Below are 20,897 nucleotides of genomic sequence, written 5' to 3' on the forward strand. Positions count from 1 at the left end.
ATACAGTTGAAGTCGGAAGTTTACATACACCTTAGCCAAATACATTTAAACTCAGTTTTTCAAAATCCCTGACATTTAATCCTAGTAAAAATTCCCTGTCTTAGGTCAGTTAGGATCACCACTTTATTTTAAGAATGTGAAATGTCAGAATAATAGTAGAGAGAATGATTTATTTCAGCTTTAATTTCTTTCATCACATTCCCAGTGTGTCAGAAGTTTACATACACTCAATTAGTATTTGGTAGCATTGCCTTTAAATTGTTTGACTTGGATCAAACGTTTCGGGTAGCCTTCCACAAGCTTCCCACAATAAATTGGGTGAATTTTGGCCCATTCCTCCTGACAGAGCTGGTGTAACTGAGTCAGGTTAGTAGGCCTCCTTGCTCGCACACGCTTTTTCAGTTCTGCCCACAAATTTTCTATAGGATTGAGGTCAGGGCTTTGTGATGGCCACTCCAATACCTTGACTTTGTTGTCCTTAAGCCATTTTGCCACAACTTTGGAAGTATGCTTGGGGTCATTGTCCATTTGGAAGACCCATTTGCGACCAAGCTTTAACTTCCTGACTGATTGAGATGTTGCTTCAATATATCCACATAATTTTCCTTCCTCATGATGCCATCTATTTTGTGAAGTGCACCAGTCCCTCCTGCAGCAAAGCACCCCCACAGCATGATGCTGCTACCCCCGTGCTTCACGGTTGGGATGGTTTTCTTCGGCTTGCAAGGTACCCACTTTTTCCTCCAAACATAACGATGTTCATTATGGCCAAACAGTTCTATTTTTGTTTCATCAGACCAGAGGACATTTCTCCAAAAAGTACGATCTTTGTCCCCATGTGCAGTTGCAAACCGTAGTCTGGCTTTTTTTATGGCGGTTTTGGAGCAGTGGCTTCTTCCTTGCTGAGCGGCCTTTCAGGTTATGTCGATATAGGACTCGTTTTACTGTGGATATAGATACTTTTGTACCTGTTTCCTCCAGCATCTTCTCAAGGTCCTTTGCTGTTGTTCTGGGATTGATTTGCACTTTTCGCACCAAAGTACGTTCATCTCTAGGAGACAGAACGCGTCTCCTTCCTGAGCGGTACGATGGCTGCGTGGTCCCATGGTGTTTATACTTGCGTATTATTGTTTGTACAGATGAACGTGGTACCTTCAGGCGTATGGAAATTGCTCCCAAGGATGAACCAGACTTGTGGAGGTCTACAATTTTTTTTCTGATGTCTTGGCTGATTTCTTTTGATTTTCCCATGATGTCAAACAAAGAGGCACTGAGTTTGAAGGTAGGCCTTGAAATACATCCACAGGTACACCTCCAATTGACTCAAATGATGTCAATTAGCCTATCAGAAGCTTCTAAAGCCATGACATCATTTTCTGGAATTTTCCAAGCTGTTTATAAAGGCACAGTCAACTTAGTGTATGTAAGCTTCTGACCCACTGGAATTGTGATACAGTGAATTATAAGTGAAACAATCTGTTTGTAAACAATTGTTGGAAAATGTACTTGTGTCATGCACAAAGTAGATGTCCTAACCGACTTGACATCTTGTTAACAAGACATTTGTGGAGTGGTTGAAAAACAAGTTTTAATGACTCCAACCTAAGTGTATGTAAACTTCTGACTTCAACTGTATCTACCTACCTACCTACCTACCTACCTAACTGTAGTGAACAACAGGTATAACAGTACTCCATCTGCCTCTTTGTACTAAAACAGTATCCATTATATTGCCATGACAAAAAGGGGAATCTAAGGAGCACCTTCATATTCATCATGAAGGACTAACATTATAAGAAAACAAAGCAAAAAAACATCAGAAACTAATCTCAAAAGGCCAAACACCTCCTGTATATCGATGATAGGAATTCAACAACAGCAGCACTGAAATATGGTTAGAAGAGTAACATATTCATGACATTTTTATTATCATTGTTATTATTATTGTCATTATTTTTCTCTTGTGCAACCGCTACATGATTCACATTTAAGATATTAGGAGACAGATGAAAGTGAAAAAGGTATAAGTAAAAATAATAATGTCCCATGAGTGAATTCCTACGTAAGAAAAACAACACTGTTCAATCTTGACTATCTCACTGCATAATGTGACATTAAAAGCACTAACAGAAATGTGACTCAAATAAATGAACTCTTTTACGGTGTGATCATTCTACGGTATATGTCACTATGACAAAAACTCCAGACGGTAAGGTCAAAGGTCGAGCTAACACTGGTGTTGTTTTTCTCATCTTTTATTCCCCTTTTGTTATGCAAAAAAACAAACACAAGAATTGCATGTCACTATAGCAATGTCCATTACAGATCAATTTATTGTTAACAATCATTGTTTTGGTATAGCGTACTTTCAGCAAATGGAGTAAAGAAAACACAGATTAAAAAAAATAATTAAACAATCCAATATAAAGTATAAATAGAAAATGAATCAGATTGCAGTCTAGTCATTTCATGTTCATATGAATACATAACATCTACAGTATAAGTTAATAATAATAAAGTCAAGCTATTGTATATAAATACATCACCAGCATGCACAATATTGTATTATCGAGAATATTGGAGCAGTTATCGTCTTACACTAAAGAAACAGTATAATAGGCAAGTGCATTTCTTGACAATTAAAAAAGTTAACACAAAAAGAAAATCCACAAACCTCAAATATGCTTTTAGATTGGGAGAGGCTATACAGACATTCCTGGTGCCCAAAACTGATGACATATGTCACGCAGCGAGAGTTGAGTGGGGACAAACGGATTCGGTTCAGTCATTTCCGTCAGTCGTCCTAAAGAGCCTTCCCCAGCTAGCTAGTTTATGCTTGTGGCTAGAAACTTCAGCAAGAATTTTAAACTTGTCTGCCGAAGCTGGGACTTGAGAGTGTTCAGAATCTTTCGGCGAAAATCACTACAAGAACTGTGATTTAGCTGTCACCCCGGCCTGATATTGGCTAAACTAACTAGCTACTTCCCTCTCCTTACTGCAGGACAGCAGTGCTCAGGAAGCCGGATGAAGAACACACTGTGGCCCATGTTGTTGTGTTGCCGGCTTGCAGTGCAAACTCTCCCCATTGAGCAGTAGACTGTATCCCGGCGACATACAGATGGTTACTATACTACCAATATTACAAGTAATTTCTCGTGTAGGCTGCTATCCTACTCTAAATATAGTGTATTATATTATATATTATTTATATTATATATATTATTATTATTATATAGTATAGAAGTGGGATGGAACAAATTGGCCACATAGCTACCGCCAGCGACATATGTTACAGTTGCCCAGTGGGAAGCAACAGTGGGAACTTGGAAGTACCTCGATACAACACCGTTGCACTGGTCATTCACACCGGCTTGTCGTTACGTTAGCTAATTGGCATGTTACGGTGACATCCAGATGGTGACCAATACGACAAGTTATTTCTCCCTTGCCTGTGGAAATAAAAATCACTTTATTTTACAAGTTTTAACTAGTGCCATGCTGCTGTTGTTGCCAGCTAGCCAGCATAAACTAGCTGGCTGGGAAGGGCTCATCAGGACGACTGACTGAACTGACTGTCTGAACCGAATCCATTCGTCTGTGTGACATCCGTCATCAATTTGGGCACCAGGAATGTCCATATAGCCCAGGTATAGCTTCTCCCTTTTAGATTCAAACCTGTATTTTGTCCACTGAGCATATGGTTCCAGACAACTCTGTCATTTCATGGATCCAAGATTGTTGTAAACATAAATATACTGTAATTTAGGACAACATATTATGTTGTCCTACAATATCAAATGATCTCCTCTGCAAGATAATTGTTTTTGTAGTTTTAGTGATTTTCTTTGTATTAGCGTATTTTGATATTCTATTAATACGGCACCCTTGACAACCTAGGTAAGGGGCGAGTCATAATAATTATAATAACCAGGTGCTTGATAATGTTTCTGTATGTCTAGCATAGCAGTGCATTAGAGGGCTGTACTGACTATGTCTTTACTACTTAGTTAGTAATATAGCCTGTGTGACTGAGTACAAACACATTCCTGACATCATGGGAACAAAACATTGGTTATGTATGTTCAATAATCACAGAGGATACCTGCTTTCACACAACGATTACCATTACAGGGTGATGCACACCTTTTAGATTCCATGTTAGAAAGTCTGAAGTGGCTAGCTAGAGGTATGATCCTTATTTCTCCCTCTCTGGAACCTATTTGCAACTCTTTCTTTTTGTGAGGTGATGACATTCCATTTTTTTTGTTTTTTTTTGCACAAGCTTCTATCTCCCCTTACGATTTTGAATGCTCCTCCTCCCTCACCACATCAGTTAAATAAGAAGCTCCATTTCATTTAGTGCCATAAGAACAGTCTTTATGCCAGTGTGAGGGTGTCATTTCCAACCCAATAGCCAGATTCTACTGTTTGAGATACAGACCTTCTTCCTCTCAAGTGGTTTGGCAAATGTATTAACTATACTAAAAACTAAAATCATCTCCCCTCCTACTCCTCTTTCAATTTTTTCTTCACTTTTTAAATTTGTGTAAAAATGAAGAACTGCAGCTGCGGTGGTATAATCATCGGCAAAAGTGGCTGCCAAAGTTCCACCAGCCAAAGCATTTATTTCTAAGAACTGGTTTCATATTTTGTTGTGATTTGTGAGGGAGCGGGGTGTTGTGTGTATTGGCTGAAACAGGACACGGGGGTCTCTTTAGGGACTCTCTAGTTGTTGGTCTCACCACCCTCGTCGTCCTGCTGGTCGCTGGTCCACAGTGTCAAGTTGTCTCGTAGCAGCTGCATGATGAGGGTAGAGTCTTTGTAGGAGTCCTCGTTCAGGGTGTCCAGCTCAGCGATGGCGTCATCGAAGGCGGTCTTGGCCAAGTGGCAGGCCTGCTCAGGTGCATTCTGGATCTCGTAGTAGAACACTGAGTAGTTGAGGGCCAGACCCAGGCGGATAGGGTGGGTGGGCTGCATGTGCTCCTTGCTGATCTCATGGGCCTCGCTGTAGGACTTCTCAGAAGACTCCACCACGCCGGCCCTCTTCTCGCCCGTGGCCACCTCGGCCAGGTAGCGGTAGTAGTCGCCCTTCATCTTCAGGTAGAACACCTTGCTCTCGTGCTGCGTCTCGTTGCAGTTCTTGATCAGGAAGTTGTCCAGGAGGTTCAGCACGTCCTGGCACACGGTCTCCAGCTCCTTCTCGATCTTCTCACGGTACGCACGCACCATCTCGATCTTCTTCTCGTTGCCATCTGCCGAGGTCTTCTGCTCGATGCTGGAGATGACGCGCCAGGATGAGCGTCGCGCCCCTACCACGTTCTTATAGGCCACAGAGAGCAGGTTCCTCTCCTCATTGGACAAGGCCTCGTTCAACTCTGTCACCTAGGAGACAAAGAGGGAGAAAGAGGGACAGGAATGTTTCAGAGTTGCAGTTTATCTTAAAACAGTATTTTAATCTTGTAAATGACTTTTATTGGCAGATTTGAAAACTTTTGAGTTAGGCCAAAATGCAATCATTCATTGATGCCATGTTCCACATACAGTGAGGGAAAAAAGTATTTGATCCCCTGCTGATTTTGTACGTTTGCCCACTGACAAAGACATGATCAGTCTAAAATTTTAATGGTAGGTTTATTTGAACAGTGAGAGACAGAATAACAACAACAAAATCCAGAGAAACGCATGTCAAAAATGTTATAAATTGATTTGCATGTTAATGAGGGAAATAAGTATTTGACCCCTCTGCAAAACATGACTTAGTAATTGGTGGCAAAATCCTTGTTGGCAATCACAGAGGTCAGACATTTCTTGTAGTTGGCCACCAGGTTTGCACACATCTCAGGAGGGATTTTGTCCCACTCCTCTTTGCAGATCTTCTCCAAGTCATTAAGGTTTCGAGGCTGACGTTTGGCAACTCGAACCTTCAGCTCCCTCCACAGATTTTCTATGGGATTAAGGTCTGGAGACTGGCTAGGCCACTCCAGGACCTTAATGTGCTTCTTCTTGAGCCACTCCTTTGTTGCCTTGGCCGTGTGTTTTGGGTCATTGTCATGCTGGAATACCCATCCAAGACCAATTTCAATGCCCTGGCTGAGGGAAGGAGGTTCTCACCCAAGATTTGATGGTACATGGCCCCGTCCATCGTCCCTTTGATGCGGTGAAGTTGTCCTGTCCCCTTAGCAGAAAAACACCCCCTTAGCATAATGTTTCCACCTCCATGTTTGAGGGTGGGGATGGTGTTCTTGGGGTCATAGGCAGCATTCCTCCTCCTCCAAACACGGCGAGTTGAGTTGATGCCAAAGAGCTCAATTTTGGTCTCATCTGACCACAACACTTTCACCCAGTTCTCCTCTGAATCATTCAGATGTTCATTGGCAAACATCAGACGGGCATGTATATGTGCTTTCTTGAGCAGGGGGACCTTGCGGGTGCTGCAGGATTTCAGTCCTTCACGGTGTAGTGTGTTACCAATTGTTTTCTTGGTGACTATGGTCCCAGCTGCCTTGAGATCATTGACAAGATCTTCCCGTGTAGTTCTAGGCTGATTCCTCACCGTTCTCATGATCATTGCAACTCCACGAGGTGAGATCTTGCATGGAGCCCCAGGCCGAGGGAGATTGACAGTTCTTTTGTGTTTCTTCCATTTGCGAATAATCGCACCAACTGTTGTCACCTTCTCACCAAGCTGCTTGGCGATGGTCTTGTAGCCCATTCCAGCCTTGTGTAGGTCTACAATCTCGTCCCTGACATACTCTTTGGTCTTGGCCATGGTGGAGAGTTTGGAATCTGATTGATTGATTGTTTCTGTGGACATGTGACTTTTATACAGGTAACAAGCTGAGATTAGGAGCACTCCCTTCAAGAGTGTGCTCCTAATCTCAGCTCGTTACCTGTATAAATGACACCTGGGAGCCAGAAATATTTCTGATTGAGAGGGGGTAAAATACTTATTTCCCTCATTAAAATGCAAATCAATTTCTAACATTTTTTACATGCTTTTTTCTGGATTTTTTTGTTGTTATTCTGTCTCTCACTGTTCAAATAAACCTACCATTAAAATTATAGACTGATCATTTCTTTGACAGTGGGAAAACGTACAAAATCAGCAGGGGATCAAATACTTTTTTCCCTCACTGTATGTCTGATTTCTGCAAAGTAACATTATGGATAGGAAAGGATATGGTAATGCCATGCCATAAATTCATTTCGCCATGTGTTCACTAACTAGCTGAAATCATATTTTATATTGATATAACTTAAATAGCTATTCACATTTCGTCATTCATGATACACAACGATCGAGGTCAGAGATGGGCTAACTCCCATGATCTTCTACACCAGTGATCACTGACTGTCATGGCATCCAGAGGCTGCAGGCTGTAGTAGGCTGACATCACCCCCCTGTCCCTGGCTGCTCATTGGCTTTCTCCTGCTCTGAAAGCTTGTTTTGTTTTGTTTCCACAGTCATGTGTTTGTCTGGCTAGAGGATTTAATCCTTTATACCCTCACGAGAGGAGACCATGCTCTGCCGCACGCATCACAGCCATCTTTACATACTTAACCCTCTGCTCTGAATATACATCCAGCTACTCTCTGGTTGTGTGTCCCAAATGAACCCTATTCCCTATGGGCTCTGGTCAAAAGTAGTGCATATGGACACAGCCCCTGTTTCAGGGCCTAAATTCCCCTCCAGTCCCATCTCTCCATAGCAGAGCATGGGGCCCTGGCAGTGGCAGTATAGTTCGCAGCAAGCCCCCTTTGTCTGATGATAGCCCTACTGAATGTGTTGTCTATGACAAAACAAAAAAAAAACTATTTATTTTCTTAACTTCCCGAACTAGAGAGATTTTGGTGATATTTAAATACACAAATATCAGAAAAGCACAGAATTAAGCCCACTTGATTGCTTGCTTGTTTGCTTTAAGCCGCTTTGCTTTGCTCTCTTGGCCCGTTGGCCGAGGGGTCCGGAGAAAAAATCTACAGCTAGCTCTTTGATGATGTCGACTTAGGAGCTCGACGATAGTTTACTGCCAAAGCTAAAAGTAGACTAACCTTGCCTTGAAGGTATACAGTGCATTCGGAAAGTATTCAGACCCCTTATTTACACAAGTATTCAGACCCTTTGCTATGCGACTCGAAATTGAGCTCAGGTGCATCCTGTTTCCATTGATCATCCTTGAGATGTTTCTACAACTTGAATGGAGGCCACCAGTGGTAAATTCAATTGAGTGGACATGATTTGGAAAGGCACACACCTGTCTGTATAAGGTCCCACAGTTGACAGTGCATGTCAGAGCAAAAAACCAAGCCATGAGGTCGAAGGAATTGTCCATAGAGCTCCGAGACAAGATTGTGTCACGTCTGGAGGAAACCTGGCACCATCCCTACGGTGAAGCATGGTGGAGGCAGCATCATGCTGTGGGGATGTTTTTCAGCGGCAGGGACTGGGAGACTTGTCAGGACTGAGGGAAAGATGAACGGAGCAAAGTACAGAGAGATCCTTGATGAAAACCTGCTCCAGAGCGCTCAGGAACTCAGACTGGGGCGAAGGTTCACTTTTTGAAACTTTGCTCAGCCTGGAGGTTCTGTAAGTCTTTCTCCAGTTTTGAGAGCATAGCACATCCAACCAGCCCTGCCTTTCCAGTGACGTCTAGGCCTATATCCCTCCTGTTATCTTTCCATGTCGGCTTTCATTTGATTGAGTAGGGAGGAGGATGTTCACTATAATTTACTATCTAGTCTTTCTCAGTTCTCTCTCTTTCCCTCTCTCTCCCCATCTAAGCTATCTATTTATCTACAGTGCCTTCGGAAAGTATTCAGACCTCTTGACTTTTTCCACATTTTGTTACGTTACAGCCTTATTCTAAAATGTATATATATATATATATATATATATATAAAACAATGTCTCAGCAACCTACACACAATACCTCATAATGACGAAGCGAAAACAGGTTTTTAAGATTTTTTTAATCCTTGATGAAAACCTGCTCCATAGCGCTCAGGAACTCAGACTGGGGGCAAAGGTTCACCTTCCAACAGGACAACGACCCTAAGCACACAGCCAAGACAACGCAGGAGGGGCTTCGGGACAAGTCTCTGAATGTCCTTGAGTGGCCCAGCCAGAGCCCGGACTTGAACCCGATCAAACATCTCTGGAGAGACCTCAAAATAGCTGTGTAGCGACGCTCCCCATCCAACCTGACAGAGCTTGAGAGGATCTGCAGAGAAGAATGGGAGAAACTCCCCAAATACAGGTGTGTCAAGCTTGTAGCGTCATACCCAAGAAGACTTGAGGCAGTAATCGCTGTCAAAGGTGCTTCAACAAAGTACTGAGTAAAGGGTCTTATGTAAATGTATTATTTCCATGTTTTATATTTAATACATTTGCAACAATTTCTAAAAACCTGTTGTTGCTTTGTCATTAGGGTATTGTGTGTAGATTGATGAGGAAAGGTGGAAAAAGTCAAGGGGTCTGAATACTTTCCGAATGTACTGTATCTGGAACATATCCCTTTACCAGTCCCCTTTTCTGCTTCCCCTAACCACCCAAGAGGGGTTCCACTCTCTCCTCCGACGAACTCTGTACATTACAGCTTTCAGTACACATCCAGAATCAGAGTAAGTTATCTATGAGTCATAGCCTAATCTAATATTCCAAGCCACTTATGATGATTTCAGCCCTCGAATTGAAGAAAAAAATAGATTACTTTGCTTTCAGTGTTTTCTTCTTCTACCCATAAAGCTTACTAAATTGTCCAAGTAGGATTTGTTATTTTCGTTGCCACATGCTTGGAGTCTTGGACTGGCTATACAAGGAACAACTCGCTCTCTCAGTTGAAAGGGTGAATACATTGAGAGTCACCAAATCACCTTTTTATTCCTGCAGAAATGTAATATATAAAACACTATGTTCAACTGCTGATAACTCTCACACGCACAGGTGTGCCCATCCTGCATCCTCCAACACACAGAAATGTTTTCATATAGGAGAACACTGATTTCACCCCTAACTCCATAACACTACACTTCTTCGTAGATAAACTACCTTCAGTGCTTCTTCAATGTCAAAACAACACATGATTAAGGTTATAGTTAGGGCTAGGGTAAGTGGATAGTTACAACCGCCCAATCCCAGCCTTCCGCTCTGGCTAGATGACTGGCTAGTGGCTACCTAACAGGGAGGGGCCGAACTCTGAAGGGCAAAGAAGAGCAATCTATCTATCATTGCTATCTTCAGTTTCCATGGGAACTGACTGAGAGATCTGCTTTGTTTTGGACAACCAGACTTTCTATCTCCACAGCCCAAGGAGAGGATAAGGAGAATGGCCAGTGGAGGTAGTGGATTGGATGTGCTTACACACACACACAGTCCACAAATAGCTATGTATTTGACATTTTAGTCATTTAGCAGATGCTCTTATCCAGAGCGACTTACAGTTAGTGAGTGCATACATTTTCATACTGGCCCCCCGTGGGAAACGAACCCACAACCCTGGCGTTACAAGCGCCATGCTCTACCAACTGAGCTACAGGGTACGTAAAAGACGATCCCCTCTATGGGATAATTCATAGTATCTCACAGGGAATTACTTTTTCCCCCTATCTGCATGCGCTGCTAAGACAACAAATCCTCTTCTTAAAATGTGATTTAAATTGATATCAGAAAAACGAGTATCTCTCCGACACGCGCTACAATTGCACTGCTTCAAAGACAACAATTGACACGTTATCCTACTGACCTCGAGTTGCCTTCATATAATGCAGCGTTGCATCATAAAGCGTCATAACTTCAACAATGGCCATAATGATGACCTTTGGAATGGTGTTGTTGTGGGAAAACAGAGAAATGACCATGACCAACAGAACAAGCACTTAACACTACTTTTCAAACACACACACACACACACACACACACTACAATTATACCAGTACAAGCTGGTAGTATACTGTACATGTACATCTCACTGTACAGGATACTGTATATCTCAGCCATTCAAATGATATAGAGGGGCTAGCTAGGGTCACTGAGCCATCAACAACACTAACTACACTATGCATAAGAGGCAGATCTAGGCAAGAGCACCACACCAGAGGTGTCAGAAAAACAAGCCCTAAACAGGCCCTGGGCTGGCTTTGTAAAAACATGGCTGCCTTTGTTTCAGCAGCTTGGGGGTGAAACAGAAAGGACTGACGGAAGCTGTGGTGCAGGGATCACAATAGAGCTCTCTGTCTGCCAGTAAAGCTCATCAATCGCCCTGGCTCTCTCGTGACTCATCCCCACACTGGCTGCTGTCAACTCCCAAACAACTCTGTGTGTTAACGATAACAAAAGCAACAGGAAACCAAAAGATCAATTATTTCTCTCTGGTGGCTGTCTACTCTGCATCATGGCTCAGGCCCACTAAAGGTCTAATGTCTATAGAAGGGGGGGCAGGAGGAAGTGAGGTTGGTTAAAGTTCGAAGGGGAGCGGAGTACCACCACACTCATTTTGTTCCACCTCTGCAACCCATCACACCTACTTGAAAATGGCAACCCATCACACCTACTTGAAAATGGCAACCCATCACACCTACTTGAAAATGGCAACCCATCACATCTACTTGAAAATGGCAACCCATCACACCTACTTGAAAATGGCAACCCATCACATCTACTTGAAAATGGCAACCCATCACACCTACTTGAAAATGGCAACCCATCACACCTACTTGAAAATGGCAACCCATCACATCTACTTGAAAATGGCAACCCATCACACCTACTTGAAAATGGCAACCCATCACATCTACTTGAAAATGGCAACCCATCACACCTACTTGAAAATGGCAACCCATCACACCTACTTGAAAATGGCAACCCATCACACCTACTTGAAAATGGCAACCCCATCACACCTACTTGAAAATGGCAACCCATCACACCTACTTGAAAATGGCGACCCATCACACCTACTTGAAAATGGCAACCCATCACACCTACTTGAAAATGGCAACCCATCACATCTACTTGAAAATGGCAACCCATCACACCTACTTGAAAATGGCAACCCATCACACCTACTTGAAAATGGCAACCCATCACACCTACTTGAAAATGGCAACCCGTCACACCTACTTGAAAATGGCAACCCGTCACACCTACTTGAAAATGGCAACCCATCACACCTACTTGAAAATGGCAACCCCATCACACCCACTTGAAAATGACAACCCATCACACCTACTTGAAAATGGCAACCCATCACACCTACTTGAAAATGGCAACCCATCACACCTACTTGAAAATGGCAACCCATCACACCTACTTGAAAATGGCAACCCATCACACCCACTTGAAAATGGCAACCCATTACACCTACTTGAAAATGGCAACCCATCACACCCACTTGAAATTGACAACCCATCACACCTACTTGAAAATGGCAACCCATCACACCTACTTGAAAATGGCAACCCCATCACGTCTACTTGAAAATGGCAACCCATCACATCTACTTGAAAATGGCAACCCATCACACCCACTTGAAAATGGCAACCCATCACACCTACTTGAAAATGGCAACCCATCACACCTACTTGAAAATGGCAACCCATCACACCTACTTGAAAATGGCAACCCATCACACCTACTTGAAAATGGCAACCCATCACACCCACTTGAAAATGGCAACCCATCACACCTACTTGAAAATGGCAACCCATCACACCTACTTGAAAATGGCAACCCATCACACCCACTTGAAAATGGCAACCCCATCACGTCTACTTGAAAATGGCAACCCATCACACCTACTTGAAAATGGCAACCCATCACACCCACTTGAAAATGACAACCCATCACACCTACTTGAAAATGGCAACCCATCACACTTACTTGAAAATGGCAACCCATCTCGTCTACTTGAAAATGGCAACCCATCACACCTACTTGAAAATGGCAACCCATCACACCTACTTGAAAATGGCAACCCCATCACACCTACTTGAAGGCCACAAAAGGATGCAGGGCTGGGTCATTCCTACAATCTGGTGCCTTTTGGACAAATATGTTTGACTTTCAGAAAAACACAGGCACTTAAATCCTAATAATTATAGGCGGATTGTTTACACAATGAGATATTTCCAGCCGTTAGGGACATACAATAAATATGTATCTAAATACACATAAAATATTAATACATTATGCAAATAAAAATAAATATTGACAATTTATTTACTATCTTTTCTAACAAGATTTCCACCCTGTTAGGTGCATCATCCTGACAGCCTAAATTGTCCATAGCTCGGTGGGTGATTGAGATTGAGCTAGCATAATGGTAAACACTTGAAGAGGATTTTAACTTCTATATCAAACGTATTTATTAATGTTAATTTAGCCTAACAGGGTGGAAATGTATGAGTGACACAAACAGAATAACTCATGAAACATGGAGAAATATATAAAACAGAGCGTGTATATTTATTTAACTTTGCACCGTTGTTTCACACCCAAAGAATTATGACACGTGATGTCATTGTGGGAAGGGGCTGTTTTTTAAAAGTGAAATCAGGGACACACAGAAAACCTTAAACACAATAATAACAAATAAAATAATCATGAACATTTTAAATAGGATTATAAAATAATGAAGAAAGATTTTGAATACTTTATTATTTAATGGCTTATATTTCTCATAGAAGTTGGTGAATAGCATCCGGGGACATTGCGAAAATGCCTATATCCACTAAAAACTAAATACATACAATTCCCTTTGAGATCCATATCTTTGTGTTTTTATGGTAAAGGACACCTACATTTATCTTTAAAACCCTTTGGAATCCAGATTTTACATTAAATAGAAGGTGATACGAGGTGATATTTCCTGAGGACAGAAAAATGCACCAGATTATAGGAATGACCCGGCTAAGCTAACACAAGAGTGGGCTCAGTCTAGCTCCCGATCTCTCTATCACTTACAACCCCCACCTCTGTTTCTCTCCCCATCTCTCTCTCACCCTTACTTTCATCACTTTCTCCTCAATCCCTTCCACTCTCTCCCTTGCTTTCCCTCTCGCTCTAAGCTAACGTGACATCGCTCCTGCCTACCCTCTATCAGGCTGCAGAGCACAGAGACGGCGTGCGCTACCGCTACCTGACGTCACTGGCTGTGAGAGTGGTGTGAGCGTGGATGGCTGGTTAAGGCAGAGAGAGGGAGAGAGAAAGGGAGAGAGGAAGAGTGGAAGAGAGAGAGTGTGCTGCTGGGAAAGGGGGATGTGTGTGTGTGTGTGTGTGTGGGTGTGTGGATGAGTGTGTGTGTGTGTGTGTGTGTGTGTCAGGGAAGGGGGTAGCTTCAAGTAGCTCTTTGTTGTTATATAACCATACATGACTGCAGTTTTTCAGAGATCTTTTTCTCTTTCTCTGTCATTGCTGCTGCGGTAGACTTATAAAAATACAATGCATAAAAGGATATAACTTAAAAGGCAGGGAAAAAACATGAGTAAGTACCTGCGTTGGTATGTTTTCAAAGCCAGGTCCATGTTAGTAGTGAGGGTGATAACCTTCTCTGCTACAATACAGAGAGTGAGGAGGGTACATTATTCAAGATACAGTGCCTTTGGAAAGTATTTAGACCCCTTTACTTTTCCCACATTTTGTTACGTTACAGCTTTATTCTAAAATTGATTAAATCGTTTTTTCCCCTTATCGATCTACACACAATACCCCATAATAACAAAGCAAAAACAGGTATTTAGAAATGTTAGCTAATTTATTTAAAATAAAAAAATCTAATATCATATTTACATAAGTATTCAGACCCTTTACTCAGTACTTTGTTGAAGCACCTTTGGCAGCGATTACAGCCTCGAGTCTTCTTGGGTATGAGGCTACAAGCTTGACACACCTGTATTTGGGGAGTATCTCCCATTATTCTCTGCAGATCCTCTCAAGCTCTGTCAGGTTGGATGGGGAGCGTCGCTGCACAGCTATTTTCAGGTCTCTCCAGAGATGTTTGATCGGGTTCAAGTCCGGGCTCTGGCTGGGCCACTCAAGGACATTCAGAGACTTGTCCCGAAGCCACTCCTGCGTTGTCTTGGCTGTGTGCTTAGGGTCGTTGTCCTGTTGGAAGGTGAACCTTCACCCCCAATCTGAGGTCCTGAGCGCTCTGGAGCAGGTTTTCATCAAGGATCTCTCTGTACTTTGCTCCGTTCATCTTTTCCTCGATCCTGACTAGTCTCCCTGCCACTGAAAAACATCCCCACAGCATGAGGATGCCACCACCATGCTTCACCGTAGGGATGGTGCCAGGTTTCCTCCAGACGTGACGCTTGGCATTCAGACCAAAGAGATCAATCTTGGTTTCATCAGACCAGAGAATCTTGTTTCTCATGGTCTGAGAGTCTTAATGTGCCTTTTGGCAAACTCCAAGTGGGCTGTCATGTGCCTTTTACTGAGGAGTGGCTTCCGTCTGGCCACTCTACCATAAAGGCCTAATTGGTGGAGTGCTGCAGAGATGGTTGTCCTTCTGGAAGGTTCTCCCATCTCCACAGAGGAACTCTAGAGCTATGTCAGAGTGACCATCGGGTTCTTGGTCACCTCCCTGACCAAGGCTCTTCACCCCCGATTGCTCAGTTTGGCCGGGTGGCCAGCTCTAGGAAGAGTCTTGGTGGTTCCAAACTTCTTCCATTTAAGAATAACGGAGGCCACTGTGTTCTTGGGGACCCTCAATGCTGCAGAAATGTGTTGGTACCCTTCCCCAGATCTGTGCCTCGACACAATCCTGTCTCGGAGCTCTACGGACAATTCCTTTGATCTCATGGCTTGGTTTTTGCTCTGACATGCATTGTCAACTGTGGGACCTTATATAGACAGGTTTGTGCCTTTCCAAATCATGTCCAATCAATTGAATTTACCACAGGTGGACTCCAATCAAGTTGTAGAAACATCTCATGGATGATCAATGGAAACAGGATGCACCTGAGCTCAATTTCGAGTCTCATAGCAAAGGGTCTGAATACTTATGTAAATAAGGTATTTTTGTTTGTTATTTTTAATACAATTTCTAAAAAACTGTTTTCGCTTTGTCATTATGGGTTATTGCGTGTAGATTGCTGAGGATTTTTTAATTTAATTCATTTTAGAATAAGGCTGTACCGTAACAAAATGTGGAAAAGGTCAAGGGGTCTGAGTACTTTTCGAAGGCAGCATGGAGGCAGGATTTACAATTCCACAGATTTCAGTAATAGCCTACTGTAATGTATGATCTGGAGAATGCTACCTTTCCTTTTAGATCAAGCAGTATAAAAGAATACATAAGGTGCCAGTGAAATGAGATGATCACAAAAGCTCTGACGAAGGCTTGGGGGGCAGGAGGGGAACAGGGGGATCAGGTAGCTGCCTATTCAGCAGTCTGATGGTCTTTACTCTCTAAGACGGTAAAGTAGGCCAGACACTAAAGGCAACATGACATCAACAGGGTGACACTGGATTCAACCCTCCTCCCCCCACTTCTCCCCCTTCCCTCTCCCCCAAGGGATGAATTAACTGCTTCACCTCAGATAGAAACCCAACATGTGAACCATTTCTGACTCGGATTCTGAGAGTTACAGTGCGAGGGTTCATTCATGCACCTGATGAATCAAAAACATGTTACATCATCAGCACAACCACTTCTGCTTTGCTGCTTTGAATTGAGTAGCTGTTTAAAATCCTGTTTATAACAACTTTACATACAACACTCAGTGCTTATATTGGGCCAGTCCACACAGGGCAGGCACCTTGACATTTCTACTGCTCTAGTTAAGTTTATTATGATCCCCATGTGCTACTCTTCCTGTGGTCCTCGCTCTAGTACCACAACCAGAATAATTGCTCTAAAATATCAATACCAGTATTGTAAAAATGTCACCTTGGTGAAGGAAAATAACATTATTGAATGCCATCCGGGCATACATGCATCACATGCTCTTTTGACATGTTACTGGCCAACTAACTGACTGACTTTAGAGGAGGGATCCTCTGCATGTGGGTAGTGACAACGAAGTAGAATTCCAGTTTACCACTACTGACAACCACTCGTCATTTCCTAAAATTTTTATGTCATTATGATTTTAGGAAAAAGCCCAGACAGCCTCTGAGTCATCTCTGACCCACCCCGACACTGACTGATTTTTGATTCAGCTGCCACTCCACTGGGCAGCAGTGGCAAGGGATTCCCCGGCCATCAGTTAATGGGCGAGGCAGCAGACACACCTCGCTACCCACTGCTGCAGCACAGCCAGGGCTGGAGCTGGTGTTGGGAGCTGGCTCGGGCTGGGGCTGCTTGGGGTTGGATATAGGGAAGAGGCTGCAACTGCAGGGGAGTCAGGCCGGGCTGGAGCTGGGTCCGGATATAAGGATGGGAGCGGCCTTCCTCCGTCTCTGACTCAGCATAATTTAGAGGGAGGAGCCAAAGCCCTTCTCCCCTCTGACATTATCACCACCTGGCCCTGAAGCAACCTGCTTTCCAGAAGAGTATGATTTATTTACATTACATACTGACTAATACTAGTGCCAGCTTCTGTAATTAAATATGTGTCTGTTTTATTACAGTATACTAAAGTAACCCCTCAACAAACCACCATTCAACATTAGAGTGCACTGTTCAAGGCAATTATGCCATGCCTTCTATATGGACTAGTAGTCTGTGACAGAGCATTTTCTCAGAGGTGGATATAATCAGTTTATTTGGGATTTTCTACTTAATAACGTGGATAGCCTACTATACTCTCTTCCCTTTATTCTATTGATGCAATACAGTTTGCTTTGATGCCGTCTGCTGGCCTGATCGCGCCTATTTTGAGTTTGTAGAGACAGAATATGCTATTGGGAAGATGGTAGGCTACAGTAATTGGCATTCATGTTTTTTTGGTCAGGATCAGCCAACCTCAGTGGATAGATCCCAGGAACACCATACTGGCCTGGCCTGGCCAGATCATATCGTTGGATTAAGCCTCCATGTCATATACTTCCTCAGCTATTGTATATACAGTGAGTAGGCGATATCATCAATGAGAGCATTTCTGAATTGTAGGCTACAGATAAAAGGGCTGAGTCTGATTCTGAAATGGTGCAATACGGGTACTGCACCTTGGCACACTCTGCTACACGCCTAGTGCAAGAACCCGCTATGCCTTCCTTCTGAGGAGGTCGAGGAGGATGCAAGTATAAAGCATTGGATGCTATAATGTATCTTTGAGGTGGAATTCAGAACCCCCACCATTCTAACACGCTCCAGTCTGCACATTGAATCCACTGCAATATGACAACCACAGAACGTTCTGGAAGGATTTCTGCTGCCACCCACGTTTCACGTTCCCAGGATCATATTTTATGGAGAAATTGTGTATTGCGCAAATCGATATCGGCCATGACACTAACGTTTGCGTTAGGCCTATTCTACACAGGTGGGTAGATTTTAGGACATTGTTTGTGTGCGTAAATTGATTTCCTCACAATGTTAGATATGACTAATAATGGTCCTTCGTGGGAGATTTTCATGTTTAGGGAAAAGCATCACAATCAGGGAATGAGCCATTCCTATCACCAACCCTGCTGCCACTCTCATTGCAGTAGCCTACAGTAAGCCTAGAGTAGGCTACCAGTAAATTGCTTGTCCTCTAGTGTCTACCCAAATGTTAATCATTTTACGCGAAGATTCCACTGCCCATCCCTGCCAATTTGATCCATCCTTTACATTTAATTCAGTCAGATCAACAATTAAACAAACAGGTTTAATCTCCAGAGCAAGGTGCTTTGTCGGTTATTGCCCCCTATCATTACTGCCATGCTGTCTAGCTGATTAAAAAGCAACCTGACAAAAGGCACCGCCCCAAGATCACAGTCCGCATACGTTCGCTGTTTTCATCATCTGACAGACATATTACACACAGACAACCCCTTTCTACTCGGCTATGAGGCAATAATTCACCATAGTTCAATGTTTCAATAAACATACCTTTCATAAAGATAACGAACGGTGAGCAAACAATCGCTGGAGAAAAAAAAAAAAAAGATGTCGAAAGGTATTGTGGCAGCCTACACGGGCCTTGCCAGTCAAGTTCCAGAAAATGTCACTGGCATGATATATTGGCTTTCCACTGGCTTATTCCAGTTGAAGGTTTTGACATAATAATGACCTTTCATAGCATGTTTAATACACCAAATATAGAACACTACAATAATCAGGCAACGATAATTGCCATAGGATACACCACAATTATTATGTAGGCCTAGCTAAATGTATATATCAAACAAAGCAGAAAAAAAATGAAAGTGTAAGTGTTAGTAAGTGGAGGTTATTTATGATTCTTTATGATACTCAGAAATATGATTCCAAAGCAGAACTTACCGATTTCATGGCTGCTGCCATATCATCATATCTTTCAGCCTGTTCTGCCAGCCTGGCTTTCTGCACCAGTTGCTCGCGATCAACCATTTTAGCTGTCGTTGATACAATGTTATTCTAGAATTGTTAAAGTTTAAATGGTAATATGTCACTCTCAGCAATGCAGTGAATGTTACCAGAGGTCCTCTTGCTGCAGCTGCTCCCTGCTGTCTGCGGGTGCCGACGGGACACCCCCTCCCCCTCCTTACCGCTTTCCCTGGATTGCGTCACCACCCGAAAAGGCGTGTCTATGCGTAGTGATGTAACAGTCCTTATTGGGAGCCCAGTCAGTGCCTGATACTGGTAACAAATATGATTTTACCGTTAGAATCAGACGCCATTTACTCTGTGCAGGGTGCTGTGGGAAATGTAGTGGTATAGGCTGCATCTTTCATTCTAAACCATCAAACACACTATAATTGAACAATGGTATGCATATATCAATGAATATGTTTCTGTCTGTAAAGAGAGAGGGTTATTCTTATACAAATGCTGTCACAGAAGGTATTGTATAGCCTTCAATAGGGCCTTTATGGTGGCACTTGTAAGGCCTAGGCTACCTTACTCTTTTGTCACTTTGCAAAGTAAATGCAATCAAATAGAATGGAATAGAATATTGCAGTCATTTATTTTCCTCTATGTCAAGCAGCAGAGTGCAGGCCTATAGGCTACTGAACAGCCTGGGTTCAGAGAGCTTCCCATGCAGCTCTACCATGTCAGTCAGCCAGCCTGGCCACAGCCTGGCCACAGTGAGCAGCTGTTTGATGGATGAGTGATTCTCTTGGCTCTGGTAATAGAGACCACCAAATGGCTGCTGGGTGGGTTGCCTGGTAATCCAAGCAAGGCCTGTTCCTCACTATAGCAGCTTAGCTCACAGAGAGTGACTGGTGGGTGGTGGCCAAGAGTGAGTCCGGACTTACATACAGACAGACCCTTTCCTCTGCACCTATTGCCTAATAGCTTAAACCTCAACACTCTATAGATAGGACTGTGTGGCAATTCAAGTTTATATTGTCATGTGCACAAGTACAGTGAAATGCATTTTTTGCTTGCTCTTTCCCAACAATGCAGTAATCAATATCAGTAGTACTATACAAAATAAATAAAAAACATAAGTAGAACAAAATCACACGAGAAATAGAAATAAGAACACAAGAAAGTAAGTAAGCTATATAGACGGTCAGTTCCAGGGTCAATGCCAATACCATATTTACAATGTGCAGGGATTGGACTGGAGTGGTAGGGTTAAATACTGTATGTACTCTATAGGGGTAAGTTGACTAGGCATCAGGATATATGATAAACAGAGTAGCAGCCGCGTATATGATGACTGTATGTGAGTGTATGTGCGTGTGTGTAGAGTCAGTATGAATGTGTGTGTGTTATGTGTGTGTGAGCAAATGAAGTGTGTGTGTGAGTGTGTGTGTGTTGGAGTGTCAGTGTGAGTGTGTGTGAGTGAGTGTGTGAGTGTGCATAGAGTCAGTGAACATT

The 20,897-nt window shown here is 42.9% G+C and overlaps 1 protein-coding gene across 1 annotated transcript; it reads right to left on the reverse strand.

Annotated features, from left to right (window-relative positions):
- Positions 1 to 2,239: 2,239 nt before the first annotated feature.
- LOC121574093 (14-3-3 protein gamma-1) lies at positions 2,240 to 19,606 on the reverse strand. The gene is made up of 2 exons (XM_041886690.2): positions 19,371 to 19,606; positions 2,240 to 5,382 (listed from the first exon to the last, which is right to left on the reverse strand). Exons 1-2 carry the CDS (start codon positions 19,455 to 19,457, stop codon positions 4,726 to 4,728), a joined length of 744 nt encoding a protein of 247 aa, XP_041742624.1. The 5' UTR covers positions 19,458 to 19,606; the 3' UTR covers positions 2,240 to 4,725.
- Between the last annotated feature and the right edge of the window lie 1,291 nt (positions 19,607 to 20,897).

Source organism: Coregonus clupeaformis, chromosome 9 (genome assembly GCF_020615455.1).
Source record: "Coregonus clupeaformis isolate EN_2021a chromosome 9, ASM2061545v1, whole genome shotgun sequence".
NCBI lineage: Eukaryota > Metazoa > Chordata > Actinopteri > Salmoniformes > Salmonidae > Coregonus > Coregonus clupeaformis.